At 39.3% G+C, this 25,744-nt stretch overlaps 1 protein-coding gene across 1 annotated transcript in view; it reads left to right on the top strand.

The window, feature by feature from the left end:
* Positions 1 to 25,744, top strand: part of SND1 (staphylococcal nuclease and tudor domain containing 1) — a gene marked incomplete in the record, with an annotated part of 3,811,866 nt that overhangs the window by 934,911 nt on the left and 2,851,211 nt on the right. Inside the window, 1 exon segment of the mRNA XM_044088623.1 lies at positions 25,607 to 25,707. Within this exon segment, the coding sequence (XP_043944558.1) occupies positions 25,607 to 25,707 (101 nt within the window).

The following is a 25,744-nucleotide window of genomic DNA, read 5'->3' as shown; positions in this document are numbered from 1 at the left end:
AGAGAGACAGGGCTTTTAGCCTGTCTGTGTAGAGTAGATGTTTGAGGCCCCGGATTCTCCTGGTGAGGAACCTCTGTGGTCTTTCTAGTTGCTGCATGTGCTTTGCAAGGTACATGCCGAAGGGGGCGTTGTACTCTATAAATGGCCTTATAAGGCAAGAATACAGGGATGTTATGACCTCTTTGTCCCTGGATGAGATGCCCTTACTTATGAGGTGGGCCATGTAGAAAGCTTTTTGTACAATGGAAGCAACTTGGTCAAAAGTCAGGTTCCTATCAACCTGGGTGCCCAAATCCCTCATTACTGATTGTGTACTTAAGACGTTATTAATGTGATATGTGGGGATGTCACTCTCCCCAAAGGGGATATTGATGCATTTTTTGATATTCAGCTTGAGGCCATGTTTCTGGCACAAGTCATTTGTTTGGGTGAGACCCTCTTGGAGGACATCCACATCACTTGGGGAATTGATGACTGTGCCCTGCTTGCAGTCCTCTGCAAACCTGGTCAGCCATAGCCCACTGATTTTGTCCTGCACCTCAGAGAAGTATATCCCTAATAAGAGAGGCCCCAAGACCAGTCCGTAGGGTATGCCACTCATTACGGGTCTATTGTTTGATGTGGCTTCCCCTATTTTGATTAGGTGGGTTCTCTCAGTGAGCCAGTTTGCTACCCATCTGATAAACTGTCTCAACTAGGCATCAAGCCGTATGTTATCTTCTATGCCTGAGTGGGGAATAGTGTCAAAGGCTTTGGCCAGGTCAAGGTAGGTGGTGTGCACCGTCTTCCCCTCGTCCATGGCTTTAGTGACAGTCTAAAAGAAATCAATCAGATTTAATAGACATGATCTCCCCTTGAAGCCAAACTGTGTTGGGTCAAGTGTTTGGAGGTTGCCAATGTCGCTGTTAATGAGGTCCATGATAATCCATTCCATGGCCTTGCAGATCAGGCTAGCTAGGCTGATGGGTCTATAATTTCCTGGATCAGTGGATGCTCCACCTTTGTGTAAAGGGATGACAGTGGCTGTCCTCCACTCGACTGTGACAAAGACGGTACTCAGGCTTTGGTTGAGTAGGATGCCTAATGGTGCTGCACGTTCATGCCTGAGTTCATGTAGGATGCAGCCTGGGATGTTGTGGGGTCCCATGGAGGCTGCATTTTTTGCCTTTGAGAGGGCAGTGATGACCTGTTCCCTAGATATAAGGGGTGGGGGGCAGGCACTGGGGATGTCCTGATTTACTGATGGGGGGAACAGGGGAAATGTTTTCGCTGAATCTGTCAGCCAGTAGATTGGCTGTATCTACAGCATTCATGTATGTGATGTCCTTGACCATCAGTTCTGAACAGATCGTGGTGCTTCCTTTGAGATTGCATACATATGTGAAGAAGGCGTTATGATTGTCTTTAGTAGATGTGGCCAGTTTGGGCTCAAATTTGGCTTTGGAGAATTTCATTAGTGTTCTTATTTGCTTGTTCAGGCTAAGGCGAGATTGCTTCCAACTGGGCACCTACTCCTCCTTGGTTCTGGACAGCAATTTTTTCTTTGTTATACAGTTTATTGCAGTTGTCCACCGGACAGGTTTACTCTTCTTTGCGGAGGATGATTTTGTCCTGCTAGGTATCCTGATTCCATGCATCTATACAAATCCTCGTATAGTACTTTGGAGTAGATTTGGACATTGGTGCCAGTTCCTAGAGTGGGGGTGGAGGGGCTGTGAAGCTGTTTATGCCATCCCTTAGGAGGTTGTAATCAGCTTTGGAGAAGTGTTTTTGTTTGACCCTTGCTAGAGGGAGTCGGGGGAGATGGCGACTTTAAAAGTGACTGCTTTATTACTGGATCTTACCAGGAGGATGATACTGTAGGGGTGCTGCAGAGGTTACTCATGTTGGTTAATACCAAGTCTAAGATACCACCTGTTGTGGGGGTATCTACTAGCTGTTTCATGCCATTTGCATTGCTAACATTGAGGAATCTCTGGGCATTTGTGTTCTGGCATGAATAGTTTTTCCAGTCTATGGTAGAGTAATTGGTCATCCAGGATCAGGGTAAAGGGTTGAATCGTGATAGATTTGAAGAGGTCCAGATAGGTGGCGTGGGCATCTTGAGTCAAATATTGGAGCATGTAGCTAGCTGTAATTTGAATAGGGGTCTTGTCAACGGTTAACTGCACCTGGAGTGTCTCCTGTGCATCATACTATTTGACCAGCCTGGAGCTGTGTGTGTCTTTAATATATATTGAAACTCCACTTACTCTGGCTTTGCTGCCCACAGTTTGGGGTTTGAATATATGATAGGATTTGTAACCAGGTAAGGCTGGGGTGCTCTCTGCAACTTTCAACCAAGTTTCTGAGATTGCACAAATGTCAGCATCTTCCAGAGTTAAGAATGCTTGCATTGAGTGTAGTTTCATGTTTAAACTCCTAGTGTTTAGCAGCATGGCCTTTAATTTGCAGTTTGTTGAAATTTTTATGTTGGTAGTATCAGCCTCACAACTTTTCCTAAAAAAGGCACCGTCTGGGACACGCATTCCGTGAGCTCAATCATGTTGCTCTTCATACAGTGCAGGGAGATGCGTCTGAATTCATTCATACTAACATAACAGTACCTATTGTTTAGAGACTTGTGTACATGTGTGATGTGGCAGATTCTGGCACCTGACAAACAAGTAACAGTAACTTTCTCCTTATCCAACTTGGTGAGAGGCACATGTGTGTCACAGAATGGAGTCCCTTATGACTAATATGTTGGGTTTATGGTTGGGCCTTAGTGGTTGTGAGACACTGGTGTGTGGACTGTGCATGGTATTTGGTGTGGTGGGTTGTGGAGTTCTCATGTGTTTTAACTCCTAGGTCTCCTTTGTTTGTGTTGTTTTTTGTTGAGAACTTCTGTATATGTGGGTGTGTTGTGTAGTTGTGGGTGGTTGAGGTGTAGTGATTGTGTTGACAACCTTCTCAGTGCCAGATATACTGGCTTGTGAGGGGAGCGAGCATAGACTCTAGCTTCTTTAAGCAATTCCATCTCTCACAAATTGTGTTCCTAGGTGGTAGTAGTAGATGGTTGTCCGTGTACATGAGGCAGTTGCTATTCTGTCTAAGGGTGCCCTTATCAACCAGGCTGGCAGGAGAAACTGTAGGAAATTGTCCATCCATTTGTCAGAATCATTCTGAGGGAGAGGCCAGGGAGAGCTAAGGGGTAGGCCTAAACCCCAAGTGTTTAAACCAAAACTAAGATTTAAACAGGCTAAAACAAGCAGTAATGCAGCAGAGAAGATGCAATTGAACACTTTAGAGAACAAGTAGCAGAAAAACCAAGGTGAAGTAATGGAGGAGGTAACAAATACTGTAAAAGCAGCTGAATAGTTTTTTTTATATATGAAGTAAAGTGGAAAGGGAGAAAGGAGGAACAGAAGATAATTCAAGGTTAAGAAACTAAGGGGGGTTGGCCTTACCAAATGTTCTCTCTGTGTTAGGTCGAATGAGCTAATGACACTGGACTGAGAAGTGTCCCAGGTCAAATTTACAGTAGGGGTGGGCAACTGCAAAGCCATCAAGTATAAGAACAGCTACTAGCTACACTATTTTAGGCAGAAAACACTACAGAAATGTTTATCACAGCAGAAAAACAGCAGTGAGGCACTAATTGAAAGTTTTAAACAGATCAAGGAGACTCTAGTGAATGTTTTTAACTGCAAACAAATCAGTTATATGCTACACTCCTTAGCAGGAAATCAGAACAAACAGATGCTAAACAAATGGAGAAAATTTCCAATTAATACCTTTCACACAGTGAAACTAGCTATAAAAAAAAAAAAGCTTTACAGTGTAACAGTAAGAAAAGTGATTTTAATAGGCCCTGTAAGGCAGACAATTTCAGTACAACAGTGCAGATTTGTTTATAGCAATAAAATACAGTAAAAAGTAGGCAGCAGACAATAAGTGCTATAAATTGTTAGAATAAGCAATAACTAGTAAAAATAATAATAACCCCAAATAAAGTTCAGCTATCCTAGTAGGATTTTCTTGACATTTACTCAGTTGTCTGCTACAGCAAAAGCCATGGTTCGCAGAGAGATTACAAAGCATCAAAGGGATCTCATTGTTGAAAGGTATCAGTCAGGAGAAGGGTACAAAAAAAATTCCACAGCATTGGATTTACCTTGGAACACAGTGAAGACAGTCCTCAGAAAGTGGAGAAAATGGGGCGTGGCCAAGGATGAACACAGGATAGCAGCAGTTTTCTTCAGCTCCACCAATTTCATTACATTGACAGGAATTAATTACTTAAAAAATTAATTCTTGAAGTAATTTTCTTTCTAAATATGTTTGTTTTATATAGTTCTTGAACTATATCTAAAAAAGAAAGGAAATCTTAATAATATTCCTGTCAGAAATTACTTTGGAAATTTTCCTGTCAGTTTATCAGTCTAAAATGAGTTCCAGTAAGACAAATTCTCAAGACTCCAGCATCAAGAAAGAACTTCAGTCTCTGATAATTATAGTCCAGCAACTTATTGCTAAGATGGATAAAATGGGTACTAAAATAGACACTTTCATAGAAAAAACTACAAAACAAATAGACTTGTTACATATGGACCTGCAACAACAGAAGATCCAGATGACAGGCATAGAAGAAGCTGTGAATGACATGGAAAATAAAATACAAGAAGAGGAAATCAACATTGAGTTTCTGCTGAAACAAAATACACATTTACAAACAAAGCTGGATGACCTGGAAAATAGATCTAGGCGCAATAACATTAGGATTTTTCCACTGCCAGAAAATATTGAAGGTAACAATATTACTTCTTTTTTAACAACATGGCTCCCTAAAACTTTAGATTTACCAGAAGCATTCTCTTTTGGTATCGAAAGAGCACATAGATCTATAGCTAATACTAACTCTAACAAAAACTATCCTAGATCAGTTAGTTAGATTTCTATCATCTTTTGATAAAGAGATGGTTCTTAAATCTGCTGGGGCTAAAGCTCCTGTTAAGTTTAATGAGACAACTGTGCGTTTTGACAATGACTATTCTTCCATGGTAATTGCTAAAAGAAAAGTTTTTCTGCCACTAATAAGGGAGCTTAAAAAAGCACAGTTTAAAACATACCTTCTGTTTCCTGCCAAGCTTAAAATCTTCCTTCCTGATGGTCCTAAGGTCTTCGATGATTTAGACTCTGCTTTACTGTTTGTCAAAGAAAAAGGATTTTGGATAAAATAGAAGAAATGGAATGGGCTAGTTCTTCATTAAAGAGATTGACAACTGAAGCTTCCTGGAAGACTTCAGAGAAGAAGAAGAGACTAAAAAACAAATGATTTGTTATAAGTTTTTTTTCTCTCTCATCATTTTAGTTCATTATTAATCTTTTTGAATATAGTTCCTGCATTTCCAGAAAGCCACAAATATTTTGGAAAAGATTTAATCAAAGTTATTCTCTGTGCAAAGAAATGTTTTGTTTCATAACCAGTCAAAATGCCTGAGGATTTAATGGCAGGCTGTGACTCTATTTGTTTTTCTTTCTGAAAAAAGTAAGGTTAGTAATTTGATACATTTTTTATCTTTATCTTTTTTTTTCCTTCTTTTATTATTTTCTTTGTTTAAACAATGACATTCTATTTAGATTATGTAGTGGGTAAAGGGTGGGGGAGGGCAGAGAGAGAGAACAGTAATGAAAATATCATTAATAGAATAATAACATATTTATTTCTTGTAAAAGTTTATAAGTTCTTCAAATGCTATTTCTAATTATACTTTCTTGATTATACTGCTTATGCTTGTTTGTAAATAATCTGTCATGCTTTAACTAATAATAATCAGAACTAAATAAGAGTAAATAATATGTTTTATTTTAACTCTATTAATATAAACAGCAAGTAACATTCCATTGTATATACTTCTTACAGCTTTCTCTTACATTTTTTTATTTCTGCCTCACTCCCTTTTATTTTCTACTTTCTTTCTTTTCTTTATTAATATATAGAAATGCTTTTGACTGTGTGGGCACAGTGAATAATAGGATTTGTATGAAAATTGAGTTGGGAGAAGAATGCTGAGTTTTATTGCTTGTTGGTAATTTTGAGTTTAATTTCACTTGCATAGAGGCTGTGATGATCTGTGGAATACATTGTGGAGGTTCTGTCATGTTTAGATGCATTTACACTGCTAAATGAATGTTTGTCACTAGTTTTTAATAAGTTTCCTGCCAAAATGTTGAGAGACAATCTGGGATGTGGGCTGTCTTATGCACAATGTCCTTGAGTTACCTCAGAATCTTCAAATCACAGAATTCTCGCAGAGAAACTGAAAGCAGTTAGTATAAACATTGATTGACAAGGTTATCACACTGACACACCACAGATTCAGGAAAAATACTCTGTTCATAAAATATGTCAGTTATAATGAGTTTAAATGATGTAGTTTCTTGTAGTAAGTAAATGTCTTATTTTAGAAGGCATAAAAAATTAAACATTCATTTAAATGTTTTTGAAAATCTACTTAACAGCAGCATAATAATCTGTGTTAAAAATTTGTGTTCCAAACATATACTTTACTATAACTCATTTAATTCATCTGATTGACAAACATAAATAATCTTATAACTCTATTCTGGAAGAAATGTCATGTGATATATTTTAAAGCAGTAGGTTAGCATGATTGTAAAATCTGGTTACCAATATGTTTGCTGTGCATTGTTTTGTATAAAGCAGACAGATTTATTCTGGGGACAGCAAGTGGGATGGTGCTCTGCAGGGACACAACTCAGTGAGATCAGATATATATATGTGTGTGTGTGTGTGTGTGTGTGTGTGTGTGTGTGTGTGTGTGATGGCGTTTTTTCTGAGAGTCTGCATGGCTATCCAATATGATTTGTAATGATTTCTATGAATACAATGTTTTACTCTATTGACAAAATGAATGTTTGCCACAAGTTTTAATAAGTTTCCCGCCAAAATGTTAAGGGAGACAATCTGGGATGTGGGCTGTCTCATGCACAGTGTCCATGAGTTTCCTCAGAAGCTTCACTCACAGAATTTTCACAGAGAAACTGAAAGCAGTTAGTATAAACATTGACAAGGTTATCACACTGACACACCACAGATTCAGGAAAAATACTCTATTCATAAAATGTGTCAGTTATGATGAGTTTAGATGATGTAGTTTCTTGTAGCAAGTAAATATCTTATTTTAGAAGGCATAGAAAATGAAACATTTATTTAAATGTTTTTGAAAATCTACTTAACAGTAGCATAATAATCTGTGTTAAAAACTTGTGTCCCAAACATATACTTTACTATAACTCATTTAATTCATCTGATTGACGAGCATAAATAATCTTATAACTCTATTCTGGAAGAAATGTCATGTGATATATTTTAAAGCAGTAGGTTAGCATGATTGTAAAATCTGGTTGCTAGTGTGTGTTTGCTGTGCATTATTTTGTGTGAAGCGGACAGATTTGTTCTGGGGACGGCAAGTGGGATGGTGCTCTGCAGGGGCACGGCTCGGTGAGATCAGATATATGTGTATATATATATATATGTGTGTGTGTGTGTGGTTATGTATGTATATATGTGTATGTGTATATGTATGTATGTGTGTGTGTATATGTGTGTGTATATGTATGTGTGTGTGTCTGTGTTTGTGTGTGATGGCTTTTTTTTTTTTTAGGTAACGCAGGTGTTTCTGAGAATCTGCATAACTATGCAATATGATTTATAATAATTTTTATGAATACAATATTTTACTCTATTGACAATAATGAGTTTAAGTAAATGCTCATATACAAACAATTCAAGATTTTTTTGGAAGCTGTTGATAGAATTCACATGACAGAAAATAGATGCATCTTAATGCATGTAATGTCTGAATCATATTAGCCAAAGTTTTTGATTTAAATGAATGTTAGAACATAATTTTCTCTCCTCTTGATTTCTAACATTAAGATTATTTGAATGCTATTAGAATACAAGTGTTATATATTACATAGATCTATATAATAGTATGAACAGTTTTTAAAAAAAAAAAAAAGTTTATTTTAGTTTATATGATGCTGTTTTACCAAATGTGTAGTTTGTCTTGATAGATAATTGAATTGAAAACTGTTAACCTCAGTTAAATATAACTAGTATTAAATTGATAAGGTGGTAGCTGAGGTACTGCTGCTTAGGGTAGGGGGTTAACTTGAGTAGTAAATACTGCTCTAAGTTGGAGTTTTCAACTCCAGGCGGGATGCAAGGTTTAATCCTTACATTATTTTCACTTGTTCATTGTTATATGTATATAGTTTTGACATCCACAATATATTTTGTACACTCATTGTCACTACAAACAAAATTGAATCCTATACAAAATCCCATAAGAGATTTAATAAATACAGCTTTGTTTAAAGGTACACCTAAAAGAGGAGATGTAACATTATTTATCTTATTTGTTATTTTGATCATAAGATTCTTGAGTTTTAAAAATGCCAAATGACATCTTTAAAAGGAATTTCTTTAAACATTAATGGATTGAATAATCCGTGTAAAAGGGCAAGCCTAATAAGATACATTAATCTACACAAGGCCAATCTAGTCTTCCTGCAAGAAACCCATCTCTTGAAAAAAGATATTGATAAACTAGCCACTAATAAGTATACAGTATTGGTTAGTTCAGAGCACACTCAGAAAAAAAAGAGGAGTGGCTATTTTATGGAATAAAAGTATGCCCATTCCTAAAACCATTAAGTCTTATCAGGATGACAAAGGAATGTTTTGTATGGTTACAATACAAATTAATGGGAAGACTTGCACTTTAATTAATGTATATTGGATACCTGGAATTGGTATTAATACAGTGAAACATCATATTGATAAGATCATATCATTCTCTGTAGGGGATATTATTTTAGCTGGAGATTTTAATTGTATACTACATGAAAGTGATACTACCACTATAAAGAAAAGAAGAATTACATCTAATGCAAAACATTTAAATGATTTTGCTAATTCTTATCATTTGAATGATATTAATAATCAGATAGTCAAAATCATTACCATACACTTTTTTTTCTAACAGATACAAAACTTATTCAAAAATAGATAGGGTCTTTATTTCTAACCAGTTGGTAACAGATTTAATTAATTCCAAAATCATTTCATGTCCTATATCTGATCATAACTCAATTGTTTTCGAATTCATGATAAAAAATACTCATAATGTTCAGATCAAAAGGATACCAGCATACTTAACTCAGCTAAAAGACTATAAAGAATATATACTTTCAGAAGTACAACATTTTCTAGACATAAATAATACTCCTGAAGTCTCCATTGTCTGTTTGGGATGCCTTAAAATCATATCTATATGGACAAAGTATCAGATGGTATATTAACAAAAGGAAATCTTGGGATAAGGAATTGTTAGATATTCAAAGTAAACTAGACTCTTATAAACATAATAATAAAGAAAATATTATGGACAAGAAAGTTATTGAAGAAATAAACAAACTAAATGAGAAATACAAAGAAATTTTAACTCATAAAGTTAAAATAACTTTAGAGAAATACAAGTTTTTGTCTTATTCAATAAGCCCCAAATACTTACATAGACTTAAAAATAAAACAAAAAGATTGAATAAACAAAACCATATCAAAGAAATCTTTTCTCCAAGGAAAAAGAAGAATGTTTCTAGTATACCAGAAATACTGGATGAATTTAGAAATCACTTTCACAAGATTAACCATAACAACATTAACATGGAACCTAAAGATAAAATTAAGGAGTTTATAACCACAAACATGAATAAAAAGCTTAATAAACAACAGATTAAACTATTGGACAAGAGTATTTCATATACAGAAGTTATTACACAAATAAATAAGCTTAAATCAAACAAAGCACCGGGTAATGATGGTATTATACCAGAGATATATAAAATCCTTTCTAAAACTACATATTCATTAATACATAAGGTTTTTATTCTGGCCCAAACTGAGTTAATAACCCCCCCATCTTGGCAATATACATTTATTTCACCAATTTCAAAACCTAATAAAGATCCAACTAGATTTTCTTCATATCGACCCATCTCATTACTTAATGTTGATTATAAAATGTTTATGAGTATTTTTGCTGATAGATTGAAGACAATTATCCCCGACATTATAGACATAGATCAGACAGGCTTCATTGTAAATAGAAATACTTTTGATAATGTAAGAAGAACTTTAACATTAATTGATTTTGCAAATAGGAAAAAGAAAGATTTAACACTTATTAGTCTTGATATAGGTTCAGCATTTGATTCAGTAAGTTGGGACTATCTGTTTACCTTACTGAAATGCACAAATTTCTCTGATGCATTTGTAAATTTAATTGAGCATTTATACAAAGGAACGCTGGCTTATATTAAGGTAGGAACATATGTTTCACAAAAAATACCCATTCTTAAAGGTACAAAGCAAGGATGTCCACTTTCTCCACTATTATTCACTTTAGTAATGGAGCCTTGGGCTAATTTGATTAGAAACAGTACTGACATAGAGGGTTTTGAAATAGAAGAAAATACAACATCAAAAATTCAACTCTTTGCAGATGATGTTCTAATTACATCAGCAGGATCTAATTCTTCTATGCAGTCTTTATTTGATAAAATGATGAATTTTAAAAGTATTTCTGGTTTAATATTCAATGAAGAAAAAACGAAAATACTACCTATATATACGAAAAAATACTCTCATTAGTGATTTTACTAAATATGTACCCAACTCAGGTCAGATAACTTATTTAGGTATAATACTATCTAAAGATATTAAATCTATTATATATAGTAACTATAATACCTGTTTTCTTAATATACAAAATCTTTTTAATACCTGGAATAATATGTTTTTACTATGGAGGAGAGACTTACAATTATTAAAATGATAATATTCCCCAAGATTTTATACTTAATACAATCAATAATACTTTCACCTACAAAATAACTATCAAGAAACTGAATACACTAATGTTAAATTTCTTATGGGCACCTAATAGACCTAGGATTGCATTAAAGAAACATACTAATAGCTGGTCTCAAGGGGTATTTCTTTTCCAGACTTTAATTTATATATTATCTCTTCTATTATAAAAGTTATTACTTTATTAATAGATCGGTCATATGTCCAAAATGGAAAGATTATTGGGAGCTAATTAGTATGCACTTCATGAAAATCTCCTTAACACATAAAAATATGATTATAAATAACTCCATGTTGTGGTTGCTAAAGGAATTTTGTACTTCACCTATTACACCTAAACATATGGTCTGTTACCCATTAAATATTATTATTAGTTATCGTAACTTTATATTCATGCACCCTAAGTATAGGGAATGGAATTTTATTGTATTCCTATAATCTATACTCAGGGTATGCTTATGTCATCTACTTCTGAAGGAGCTCATTTAGCTATAGATAATAATCTAAAGTACTGGTATCAGCTGATATCTGATAATAAAGTTAAAAATCTAGATTTCTTAAAACAAGAATTTGATCTAAGAGAAACTTGCTGGTTAGAGGTTCAGATCTTTAGACAACATCTCATTGATAGAATAGATCTAATGTCTATAACAGTTAAAGAATCTATTCCAAAACTGATTGATTACTTGATAATAAATTTACAGCATAAAGTTTCTGATAAAGGTAAACTTTCATATATACATAAAATTATCAGACAAACTTTTTACAATGTAGTTTCATACTGGAATTATTTCACCTCTATTAATGGGGACCCACCAACTCAACAAGATAAATAATATATATTGGAATCTGCTTATAGAACTGCATCTTCCATTGTCTGGAGACTTTATACATGGAAATTTTTACATATATCTTTTTATACACCTTTGATGATGAATAAAATTAATAATAAAGATAATCTATGTAAGAGATGTAATGTAGAAATTAATGCTGACTGGGCTCATATGTTTTATGACTGTATGAAGTTGAAAGAATACTGGAAGTCAATTAATGAATTTTTGCAGGCTCTTTTTACAGATAATTTCATTATTTCTAAGTCTCTTATATTATTCAACACACCTGTACCTCAATGTGTTAAAAGATTAAGCTTCCCTTGTTATGGTCTATCCTAGCAGTGGCTAGGAAAATAATAACTAGAAATTGGATTTCAGATACACCTCCTTCGTTCAATGAATTTAAAAATGTTATGAATATAATGTGTCATATGGAAATAAGCACAATTAGAATGAGAACAACTAGAAAAACATCACATTTTATTGTATGGGATAATTTACAAAATTTGTTAAAAAAATTCTAATTTCAATAGCACAGTATTTTAGTTTAATTGATCTGATTGTAGTGGATGTCTTTGTAAATACTTTAGTTGTTTTGTTGAATATTATAATAATACCTATTTTTAATTATTTGTATAAAATTGTTATATTTCTCTTATATGTTAAAACAATAAAATTGTTTTGAAAAAAAAAAGAAAGTGGAGAAAATATGGGACAACAGTGACATTGCAAAGAACTTGATGAAAAGACTAGATGAAAACTGGTCAGGGAGGCTGCCAAGAGGCCTACAGCAACACTGAAGGAGCTGCAGGAATTTCTGGCAGGTACTGGTTGTGTACTACATACGACAACAATCTCTTGTATTCTCCATATGTCTGGGCGATGGGGTAGGGTTGCACGGACAGAAGCTTTTTCTTGCACACAAAAACATCCAGGCCCGGCTAAAATTTGCAAAACAATACATAGTCTCCCAAAAGCATTTGGAAAATGCGTTGTGGTCTGAGACAGAGGTTGAACTTTTTGGCCATAATTCCAAAAGGTACGTTTGGTACAAAAAGAACACTTCATCACCAAAAGAACACCATCCCGATGGTGAAGCATGGTGGTGGCAGTATAATGCTTTGGGGTTGCTCTTCAGCTGGAACTGGGGCTTTAGTCAAGGTGGAGGGAATTATGAACAGTTCCAAACACCAGTCACTTTTGCCCAAGACCTTCAGGCATCTGCTAGAAAGCTGAAGACGAAGAGGAATTTCACCTTTCAACATGACAATGACCCCAAGCATACATCCAAATAAACAAAAGAATGGCTTCACCAGAAGAAAATTAAAGTTTTGGAATGCCCCAGTCAGAGCCCAGACCTAAATCCAATATAAAATCTGTGGGGTGACTTGAAGGTGGCTGTGCACAAGAGATGTCCTCGCAATCTGACAGAGTTGGAGAACTTTTGCAATGAAGAGTGGGCAAATTTTGCCAAGTCAAGGTGTGCCATGCTGATGGACTCCTACCCAAGAAGACTGAATACTGTAAATCAAAAGGTGCTTCAGCTAAGTATTAGTTTAAAGGTGTGCACACTTGTGCGACCAGCTTATTGTATGTTTATTTTTTTTTACATTTTTTCCCCTAACAGATTTGTTTATTTTTCAATTGAATTGTACAGATTATAGGTCACATTAAAGGTGGGAAAAGTTTTGAAATGATTTTTTGTGGTCTCATTTTTTATATCACAAAAACCTGGCATTTTAACAGGGGTGTGTAAACATTTTATATCCACTGTATGTGCTTAAAAGGAGCATCATTTAATTAACACAGTTCACTACTGAACTGCATGACTACTTGCTTTGGATAAAGGCTTGATTGACAAAGAACCTATTATGTTTCTCAAAAGGAGTTCTGAATTATTTTCAAAACACTCTCCAACAGCCAGTCAGCTACATGTAGGAGTTATTTAACATGCATTATTTATGCAAGCCTTTCCTGGTTCAGTATGCTAATAACTTGCACCTCCTTGGCTAGGCATTCATGACACTGCAGTATTACTGTACAGGGGAACTTCTAAAAGGCTATAAGAATATATTCTGTTAAAGCATCTTCATTTGGCAAGTGTTTTTCTTGTATCAGTTGAACTGCTGCACTCCTGAAGGTACCTCTTTGGTTTGGATTACTAAGGCTCTGTGTATAGACCTGTGAGAGTTTAAACATCCTTCCCCAAATCTTAACTGCCTTCATCGGTGGCTTTCCACATTTCATGGCATGACTCATTTTAATGGTGATTATTGTTCCCAGGCATACCTCTCAACCTCTTGGCAGAAAAAAAATCTGGATAAAGCCTAAAATAATGGGGGTACAATGGCCCAAAAATAGCAACAGATTTTAAATCTTGTTCTTATAAGCTTAGAAAGTTGCCAGAGTAAAAGGGTATATGCTAGCATGCATTTTCTGAAGGGCATCAAATCTGAAACTCAAATATAAAACATTATTTAGTAACTTCAGTCCTCAGTGATTTACGAGAAAACCACAAATTTTGAGGATCAGACTGAAAATATGAGGGGAAAATCCGGACATTTTGCAAGAATCTGGACAGTTGAGAGGTATGCTCCCAGGTCCTTAACCTCCTCTGTGTGGTTACTATTCCAAACCCAGGAGTTTGTTTCTTATGAATGTCTTCTTACATAGCGTTGTATGCACTTTTTTGTTAAATCAAATGCACCAGTTTTTGTAGTAAAAATAAAAATGTAGCAAGCATGGAAATGTACTTGCTTTTTAAAAGAAGGGAAATACAAGGAAGGTAAACTAAGAATTACTAAAGCTGCATTGAATTGGGAGCAAACATTAAGTAACTCTGTAAAGGTAGATGCAAAAGCTTGCATTGTAATTACCTTTTACTAAATGCATGGAATTTGACAGGTATGTGTATGCCTTGTTGGAGCTCCACATTGAAATATGTAATTGTAAAAACAAAAAAAAGTAAACTTTGTCATTCAGAAATCACACAAGTGCAAAAACTGAACAAAATTCCATGTCTCCGGACTCTATGTGCAGACATGTAAACTATTTTCACAGACATTTACACATATAACACCTAGCTATTGCATCATGGATATGTAGACAGACTAATACTGCACATAATTAGAAACCTATTTTAACACTTTCTACAGTAAACACTTACTTTCATGAGACTTAGTATTGCACAGGTACTTGGTTAAGATATTGCATTGATCCTTGCACAGAAAGAGACCTTTAAGTATTGCACTGTGAATGTTAGAGTTTTGCATTATTAACCTTATAGTTAATTTACAAATTTGTATCATGTATTGCACTGAAAAAGGTACATTTATTTAATTCATTAATTAATACAAGAAATCACCATCTAACATACCTTTCAACCTCGTGTTGCAGGAAATGTGGACAAAGTCTAAAATGGGGAAGAAAGGCCCAAAATATGGACAGATTTTAAATATTGTGCTTATAAACTTAGAAAGTTGCTATAATAACAGGATTTGTTTTAATGTGCAGTTTCTGTAGGATATGAAGTCTGAAACTCAAATGTATCATTTTGTAGAGACTTCAGTCCTCAATGATATGCTAGAACGAGACAGATTTTATGAGGGACATATCAAAAAAAAAGAGGAGAAAAATATGGGCATTCTATAAAAATCTGGAGAGTTGAGAGGTATGCCTTCTAAAATTCAAATTGCAACAACGAGTGGGACTTTTTACAAAGAGAAAGAGACCGCTAATTTAATTCAGTGAATGTTTTGCCTGGTGCACAGTTGCTGGGGTTTCCTGCTGCAGACAAGCAAACTGTATTGTACTGCCTACAAGGAGACTAAAATGCATTTGTTTATCTTGAAAGCTAGAGGCTTTGAGGATGCTGTATTACTTTAGCTAGAATTAATTGAAGTGTACATAAGCTAATAGTTTGCTATGTCTGTTTAAACATTTATTTTAACTTCCGTGTGAAGCATTATTTCTATTTGTATGTTCACTTTTCAAGTATAATACTTAATTGTGAGTAAAAAAAAATATATATGTTGAATGTTTGTGGATGGCAAGTTATTAGCTTAAGACTATGCTTGTTGAACAGTTGGAGTTAATTGTGGGCTTCCACCCTTAGAAGTATTAATGCTTAAGCTGTTGCCACCTTACAGAAATTCAAAGGTTGGTTTATTTAAAGCAATCTGTGGTATTGGCTTGACAAAGTATGTCAGCTGGTGGAAGCGTACCATAAACTGGGAGAAAAGGATGTCTGTACCTCAGGGTTAAACACACACAATTTTTAGAAGTATTTTGTGTGTCTGTGCCTGTGTGTGTGTAAGGTAATCAACACGTTTCATTTCAATTACTTGTGGTAAGATGGTACTGGAAAGCACTGGGCTCAGTGTAAGGTAGATGAAATTCCTGGGGAGCCAGAAGCTTATAACTGAGGTTTACAGCTGTAGAGTATAAAGCTTATTTGGATTTGGACCTATTCTGAGCCAGAATATATAGCAAATCTCCTGGCCGATGAATTCAGCTCCAACTTTACCCCTCTCTCAACCTCAACCTTCCCACAGGAAATATCATCAAATATAACTTCCCCTACTAACATTAGGGAACAAGTCCTTAATGCTCTACAACCAAGAGCACTGCATCAGTGGGCTGAGACAATATCCCAGGATGCCTTCTAAGTAGCATGAAAAATGACCTATCAGGGCCTCTGGAATTGCTATTTAACTGTAGCCTCCAAAACGAGCTTTGTGCCTCATGACTGGAGAAAGGCAACAGTCATCCCTCTGCAGAAAGGTGGGCCATCTACAGACCCTGGAAACTACAGACATATAAATCTCACTAGTCTTGTATGTAAAGCCGTGGAAAGAATGGTCATGGAGATGATAGATAGATAGTAAACCTCCAGACAGTGGACCCAACCCAGTTTGGTTTCATCAAGTGCAGATCATGCCTATTCAACCTGGTGGACTTCTTTGAGAAGGTCACCAAAGCGATGATTGAGGGCAAAATTGTTCACACTGCCTACCTTGACCTGACCAAGGCATTTGACGATACCTCACTTGGGCATTGTTGACAAACTCAAGAGGTTAGGCACAAACCCTTCTGTCACCCAGTGGATAGCTAACTGGCTCTGACAGGACCCAGGAAGTTAGAATTGGAGAGTCCACCTCTACAAAAAGGCCAGTCATAAGTGGAATCCCTCAAGGGGTCAGTCCTTGAACTGCTCCTTTTAGGCATTTACTTATCAGAAGTCAAGGCCAATGTCAGTGGTCTCTGGCTGACTAAATTAAATTTGCAGATGATTGCCATTGAATCTCACACTGGCACATGTTCTCCAGGAGGGGCAGCCACAGACAAACAACTGGTGTCAGAGCCATGGACTAAAACTAAATGCCAAGAAATGCATACTAGTATCCTTTGGGAAGTCGTCCATCCCTGGTAACTATCACATTGACACACCCCTTAAAGTTGACCCAGTAGTCAGGGACTTAGGGATACACACAGTAATCTAGCCTTTGACCATCACGTGTCTACAGTGGTGAGGAAATTGTTCTATGTTGCGCAATTTATAAACAAAGGTATGGCATCCAAGTCCAAGGAAGTCAGTGTTACACTGTATGCGGCATTCATCAGACCTATCATTGAGTACCGTGCTCCCTTTGGTATGTACCTAACCAGGCATATCTAACCACTGGAATGTCCATAGAGGTTCCTCATTAAAAGAATACAGGGAGCAAGTAAAATGTCATTTGCAGATCATCTCAAGGCCCTATCCCTGTATTCTGTCTCCTACAGGCTTTTGAGAGGAGATCTATGCCTGGCATACAGGGCATTTTCCGACCTCACACTGGTGGACCTCTTGCATATGCACAAAACAAACAGCACCAGAATTACTCGTTCTAAAGACTAAAACCTTGCCTGTGATAAGTAAGACCTGCTAGAGAGCTAGGTATGTATCCCAGAGACTACCCCACCTATGGAACAGGCTTCCCATCCATATGAAGCAGAGTTCCTCCCTAACCTAATTCAAGTGCAACTTGGACAATTGAAAGGGAAACCAGAAAGTCATCTCTGTTTTGGCACCGATGCCTTTAATAGACACGGATAACCTATAAGTGGTTCACCTCCCAGGCCCAATAGATGCTTACACTTAAGGGTATCAGAACTTGTCAGAGATTTGGGATGCATGGCTAGGCTTAAAAAGGCCTTTGTGGTCATTAGCCTAGTAAACACCTATGAACCTATTTGGCAGATGGTTTAGTCAAAATAGTTTGCATTTGCCGTGGATGATCGAGGCTAATCACGGTTTTCCTATTATGACTTGTCGATATGTGGCTCAAGAGACCTTGCCCATGCTCATATCATCTGTTTGATGATGGATGTGCAGATTTAAAGGCCTTGCCATCAAAAAGAAATGTTTGGTGGCAGCAGTGGAATTCAAAGACTGCAACATTCTGTTGCTGTCTTAGTTTGGCATACCCTCTAATAGCTTTCTGGTAACATTTCTAACAGCGAAGTGTTTTCCAGTTTGCTGTACTTGTGAACCACTTATGTATCCCTTAAGTTTCCTTCCATCCCCTGTGATGAACAGTGTTTGATGCCTTCCCTTTGTGTTTAGGTACACCAGATGCATATGCGTGTTTGTCTACCTCAGCAGTGATTGCTGTAGAAATACAAACAGGCTGGATTGGACCACCTGTGGTTTCATCTGCCTTTTCTGTGCCTCAGCCACAAAAACATGCTCTTGACTGCTCTGGAATGTCTTGGAGTTGTATGATTGTTCATTTGACCATAGCACCTGCCATGGTAAATCAGGTGAGAGCATAGTTTTATACAGGTCTTGTTTTTTTTCACTATCCTGTTGATTGAAAGATGGTGCTAGCAGAAGTCATCTTTGTATTAAAAGTGTGCTGACATCCCAGGGGGTGGACATCTACCCAGCTAGCAGGGGGGGGGGGGGGTAGTGTGCAAAGCTCTTGATGTCAGGCTTAGACATTGGATCTTCAGTGCCTGATGTCTCATTGGTTACGACTTTTACAACCGAGAACCTTACTCAAGCATCTACTGTTATGGGTAAGCAATAATTTATGATGTTAAGTTGTCTATCTTGCCTTCATTCTTGCTGGTTGGGATCGGAGCCGATCCTCTGCTCCGACTCTGCCATCTTCTATAGCTCGAGAGCTGTTTACTGGCTCGAGGCTACCCCTTATCCCATGATGCCTAGCGATAGCTACCCAGATCTCGTTTGCAGCTTCAGCTACGAGGTGTCGTTTTTCTGGCTCAGGCTCGTATAACTTTTTTATACAACTTTCTTACCATTAGAAATAGTCCTTTTTTCTGGTTTATTGTTAATTTTTAGTCTTGTTTCTCCGTTAGCTGGTGTTTTATTGTGGCTTTCCTCCCCTTCCTTGTAGAACTCGTTTAACTTAGAGAGCCCCCCCCCCCCTTATCCTCTTCTTGTCAGGTTAGCCGTTTAGGTTAGAGGCTTTCCTTCTACCTTTCTTTCTTAAGCTAGCCGTTTAAGTTAGAGGCTTTCCTTTAAAAAAAAAAAAAAAAAAAAAAAACCTTAGTATTAGTCTGCTAGTACAGTGTTTTTGTGTAGACTTTATTTGCTAGATAGTTTTTGTTGTGGAATTTCTAGTGCTCTTTTTGTCAGAATGTCAAAAGAATCCAAAGTTTCTGGATTCAAGAAGTGTAACTCATGCTGTCAGGAAAATGTCTCTGACAGATGGGCACACTACTTGCTTCTGTTGTTTAGGCGCCGTGCACCTGCAGGACTCTTGTTCTATCTGCCATGCATTTAGCCCAAGAGTTCTGCAGGAGCGTAAAAATAAGCTTATTCATAGGTTCATAGGTGTTTACTAGGCTAATGACCACAAAGGCCTTTTTAAGCCTAGCCATGCATCCCAAATCTCTGGCAAGTTCTGATACCCTTAAGTGTAAGCATGTATTGTGCCTGGAAGATGAACCACTTATAGGTTATCTGCGTCTATTAAAGGCACCGGTGCCAAAACAGAGATGACTTTCTGGTTTCCCTTTCAATTGTCCAAGTTGCACTTGAATTAGGTTAGGGAGGAACTCTGCTTCATATGGATGGGAAGCCTGTTCCATAGGTGGGGTAGTCTCTGGGATACATAACTAGCTCTCTCTATTCTTAGGGGTCTTTTAAAGCCCCAGGATTCACCGGCCAAGACAGCCTGTGAAATATCCTAAATCTTCCAAGCCGTCGGCTCCAAGTTCGGAGCCGTCCTTGGTTCAGATTACGCCTTCTACAACCGTACCGATAAGACTTTCCCCGTCTGCTCCATCAGGACCTTCGGAGCCGTCTCGGAGCCACAAGAGGCAAAGGTCCCCTTCCTTGGAATCAATTTATTCAGCTCCACAGTCTCCCCTGCTTCAGAGTGAGCGCAGTCACAGATCTTCTCACTCCTCTCGGTCCTCCAGGCTGTCTGATCACGATGTGAAAAGGGTGGTCAGTAGGTTGCTGAAATAGCATGCACTTGCCAAGATGTTGTCCAGCCCTCCTCAACAGGTGTCTGCTCCGTCCACTTCTATCAATGTTCCTCTCCCGACTCCATTGAGTTCAGAGCCGGAGTTCGTTGGGGTTCGAGTAGTGGAACCGTCTGCTCCGATAACGCTATCTCCTTCGGTTCCGTCGTCGGCTCCGATTCCCTCGATGGTGCCGTCTGTTGCGGGATATGGGCGCCGGGGCTCCCTCTTCGGCTCCAAGGGGGTGAGTGGCATTGGACCCTTGTCCGACCCCGTTCTCCCTCTCGGAGCTTCGGCGCAGGTGAGCTCGGCTCCTACATAGGCCTCAGAGCCGTCTCCCTCAGTGCTGAGAGATTCCGATTTCTTCAGAACCGGAGCTTTCTCGGCATCATGGCAGGGGCGCCTTCGATGTCATGAGGAGTGTGCTGGCCACTGAGCCAGCTCCACTATCGGCCCCACCGGCTCCGTCCTCTGTAGTGCCTGTGCCAACCTCTGCTCCTCCTCCAGACCCCAAGCGTAGGGAACCGGCGCTCCAGGACACCCCATTGGCTGGTTCCTCCTCTTCCGAGGCCTCCCCCTGATCACTCAGAGAAGCCCCCTCGGAAGAAGTGCAAGAGGAAGCACATTGACTCCCCTGAGTCTGTCACTTCTGATACAGACTTAGATGAATCGGAAGCATCCCCGAGATCCCCCTCTGAAGATGTTTCCTTCTCTGACATTCTAGAAATGCTTAAGCAGAGGGGGAACTGGAATCCCCTAGCCCCTACCGAGGATGAGTTTGTATTTCTGGATGCATTCGGTTCCCGACCTTCCACCTCCTGGGTTTCTCAGCCTTTCGATCCACTTATGGCAGTGGTGGCTCGAAAGGCTTGGTCAGCTCCGGATACAGTGGAACCAACTCCGAGGAGACCTGGCAAGTTCATCTCAGCACCCCATGATAAGCAGTTCCTTACCAAAGGTGTCCCTTTTGATGCCATGGTGGTAGCAGCAGCCACCAAAAAGTTAGTAGAGACCTCTTCGTCTGTCCATCTTCCTAACAAGGAGTCTAGGACTATGGACAGATACGGGAAGTGAATGTTTGCTTCAGCGACCTTCTCTGTGAGGTCACTGAACTACTTATGCCATTTTACCTGGCTTCAGAGGGATCTCCTTAAGGAGTTAAGCAATAACCTTCAAGATCCATCAGCTGAGGGGGCTCAAGCTAAAGTAGCTTCCCAGCTGGCGACTCTTAATTCTATAGTCAACTCCTCCATGAGGCTCATTTCTTATGCAGCCGATGGTGTGAGTAGAGCCACAGGTATGGGTGTAGCCCTTAGGAGGCATGCATGGATGTGGCTGTGCAATTTTGCAGAACCCTTTCGAGCGTCGTTCACCAACACCCCCTTTGATGGTTCCTTTCTTTTTGGACCACAGGTGAAAGACACTTTGACTAGGTGTGAGCAAGAAGGCAAGAACTCTCTCTGCCATGGGAGTCCGGTTTTCCACTCCTAGACCATATCCCAAAGATCAGAAGAGTGGAAAAATGTGGTTCTGAAAATCCCAAGGAGTCTTGCCTTATGCATGTAGCTATTTTTCCTCCAGGGGCAGAGGGAGAAACAATAACAACAGATGCCGCTCTCGTGGCAGAGGGGGTCCGCAGAACCAGGGCAACAGAGAATCCTTCTCTGATGAGCCCTTTCAGCATCCCTGAAGGGTTGCTCGGCTGCTCATCTCTGGAGGCAGTCGGGGGAAGACTTTTACTGTACCCAGAAGCCTGGCAAAATTTAAAGCAAGACAAATTGGTACGGTCCATTATATCCGGAGGTTGCAAAATTCCCTTCTGTCAACCCCCCTTGCAGTCAAGGAAACCCCTTACAATGTTCCACCCAATCTGAAGGACCAAGCAGTAATAGAAGATTCAAAACTGCTAGAAAAGAGTAATCCAGGAAGTCCCGGCAGACCAGCATGGATCCGGAACTTACTCAAGATTCTTTTTGGTACCAAAAAAGATGGGACTGGAGACCAATTCTGGGTCTCAGCAGGCTAAACAGGTCTGTACAAAGAATAAAGTTTCGGATGGTCACGCTACAGTCCATTCTACCCTTTCTGGGTCAGGACAATTGGATGTGCTTGATAGATCTTCAGGACGTGTACTACCATATCAAGATGGACAGGCGCTCTAGGAGATTTCTTCGCTTCCGGCTGGGAGCCAGTCATTACCAGTTCAGAGCTCTGCCCTTTGGTCTCACCACAGCCCCCAGGGTGTTCACCAAATGTATGGCAGTGGTCACGGCTCACCTGAGACGTCAAGGATTCCAGGTGTTTCCATACCTAGACAACTGGCTCCTCACTGCTACTTCCAGGCATCAACTTCTGCAGGCCAGGGGCTACACAATCACAATCTGCTCCCGGCTAGGCATTACAATAAATTTTAAAAAGTCTGCCTTGTTGCCCTGTCCATCTATCACCTACATAGGAGCAGACTTAAACACAAGGAACATATTCCCAAGACCGCCGCTAGACAGGGTGTCTACAATTCGTCAGCAGGTACAAATTCTTATGCAGAGCAAAAGAATCCAAGTCAAGTTTGTCCTTCAAACTCTGGGTTCCATGGCGGAGGCTATTCTTTTAATCGCACTGGCCCGCTTTCACATGAGGATCCTTCAGTGGCTTCTGTTCACACAGTGGTCTTTCCAACTGCTGCCCATGTCTCACATGATTATGATTACGGAAGCATGCAAAAGGCACCTTTCCTGGTGGATGGTCTCCCACTAGTGGCTCAGGGCAGACCCTTCATTCAGCCCCCTCAGTTAGCTACAGTGACCACAGACGCCTCTCAGATGGGGTGGGGGAGGCATTATCAGGGCAGGACAGTCCAAGGCACTTGGCAGTCTCACGAGTACCATCTGCACATAAACGTCCTAGAAATGAGCCGTGCTCCTAGCGTTGCAAGCCCTTCAGGACTCTCTTCCTTCTGGGACCATTGCATTTCAAACAGACAACATGTCAGTGGTGTGGTACATCAACAAGCAGGGCGGAACCAGGTCCTACCCCCTGTGTCGAGAAGCACTCAGACTGTGGCAGTGGGCGATTTCCTCCCAATATTTTCTGATTGCGGCGCACATCCCTAGGAGGCCCAACGTCATAGCGGACAGGCTCGGCAGAGCTATTCTCATGCCTCACAAGTGGTCTCAGAATCAGGAAGTTGCGGATCTTATTTTCCGCAAATGGGGGACAGCCTTGCTGTGATCTTTTTGCCACCCCCTTCAACAGCAAATGCAGCAACTACTTCTCCCGCTTCTAGGTCACCCACCCAGAGACGCTCTAGTCCACGATTGGCCTCAGGGTCTTCTTTATGCCTTTCCTCCGTTTCCCCTGATTCCAAAACAAATACAGAAAGCAATATCGTTGGGTTGCAAAATGATCCTCATTGCCCCCTACTGGCCTTGACAGATGTGGTTCCCGTTCCTGCACCCGTTACCTTCTCGATCAGCCCTGGACTCTGGATCTGATTCCAGACCTACTGATTCATCAGTCAGGCGGGTTGCATCAATCCCTCCAAACACTACAGCTCACAGCTTGGTTGCTCCACTTCCAACCATAGCCAGGCTTCCCAGCATTTCCCCGGCTGTACGTGAGATTGTCCCTCTCAAGTCCACTACCAGAAAAACTTATGCTAGTAAATGGAAACGTTTTTCTTGTGGGGCAGAGGCTAGGAACGTAGATCCCTTTTCAGCCCCAGTACACAAAATTCTGGAGTTCCTAGCACAACTTTTTCATTCCAGGTCCACTTCTGCTACAATCCTGGTTCAATTAGCAGCCATTTCTAACTTTCATGTTGGTTTGTCAAATTCAAACATTGTCTCATAAGCTCTGTAAAGCTTTTTTGAGAGGGACTACTCTCCTTAGGCCTCCAGTGAGAGATCCCACTCCTCCTTGGGACCTTAACTTGGTACTAACTTCCTTAACTCTGCCCCCCCCCTTTGAACCAGCAGTGTCCTGCTCCATTAAGTTTCTGTCTTGGAAGATGCTCTTTCTGGTAGCTATTACTTCAGCCAGACGCATCTCTGAACTTCAGGCACTATGTGTTCGTCCTCCATACTTGGTTTTTCATAAAGACAGGATTGCTCTGAGGACTAATATTTCGTTTCTTCTGAAAGTCTGCTCAGAAAATAATTTAAACCAATCTATAGACCTTCCTGTGTTTTTCTCTAACCACACCAACAAGGCAGAGTACAAATGACACCAACTTGGACGTTCATAGACAATTGTGTTTTTATCTGCACAGGACTAAGGAAATAAGGAAATCTGACCAAATATTCCTTTCCTATGCTCTAGGTAAACAAGGTGTCTCAGTTTCCAAGGTGACCTTATCCAGGTGGTTGTCTCATACTATTACCTTCATCTGTAAATTAAGGAACAAAGAGTTGCCTATTTAACCGAAAGATCATTCTAGTAGGGCCTTGGCCACCTCTGTAGCCTTCCAATCTAGGTTGCCCATGGTTTCTATCTGTGCAGCTGCTACGTGGGCAAATCCTCATACCTTTATTTCTCATTACAAGCTAGATATGGTCTCCAGGAGCAGAGCTGACTTGGTTCCACTGTTCTGAAGAGTCTGTTCCAATGAGCCACCCAGGATTGTAGGTGCTAGGGACGCTGTCCCAACCAGCAAGAACGAAAGCGAGATAGACAACTTAACATAAAGAAGTTATGTACCTACCATAACGTTCCATGTTAGTTGTCTTGTTGTCGCCTTCTTCCTTGCATCCCACCCTCCACCCCCCTGTCCTATTGGACCGAGAGGAGTTCTGGTTTCACTGGCTGAGTGTTCCCTGGTTTGTTTCCTCTACTGACTTAGAGAGTATGACAGGTATTCTCAACCTATTTGTTTGGACAGGTTTATTCTCTGGATATGTCTGGGGTTAGCTATTTCAAACGAGATCTGGGTAGCTATCGCTAGGCATCATGGGATAAGGGGGTAGCCTCGAGCCAGTAAACAGCTCTTGAGCTATAGAAGATGGGCGAGTCAGAGCCGAGGATTGGCTCTGATCCCAACCAGCAAGAAAGAAGGCGAGATGAAAACAACTAACAAGGAACGTTATGGTAGGTACATAACTTCTTTTTCTTAGTTTGACAAAGTAATTTAGCTGGTGGCAGTAAATCATAAACTGGGGAAAAGGATTTTGAATAACATTACTTTACTTTTGCATCCTTAGTGAATTTTCTTTGTATGATTATTTTTATTTTTGCTGTACATTGTCACTAGAGTGAAAATAAGCATTGGTACATTTGCCTTAAGTGTTTCTGCTTAGTGTTCTCTTTGCAGGCTATTAAATAAACTACTTATTTCTTCTTCGTTTTCCTTTTTCAGGTTAATGTATCAGTTGACTACATCAGAGCTGCAACCCCAGCAACAGAGACTGTCCCTGCCTTCCCTGAGCGAACATGTGCCACGGTTACCATTGGAGGAATGTAAGCAATTCATGCTACAGTGTGGTACCAGTTTAGT

This window comes from Protopterus annectens, chromosome 11.part0 (genome assembly GCF_019279795.1).
Source record: "Protopterus annectens isolate FY-2018-M chromosome 11.part0, PAN1.0, whole genome shotgun sequence".
Classification (NCBI taxonomy): Eukaryota; Metazoa; Chordata; order Ceratodontiformes; family Protopteridae; genus Protopterus; species Protopterus annectens.
The sequence above is the reverse complement of the archived record's forward strand: the minus strand, read 5'-3'. Positions and strand labels throughout refer to the sequence as shown.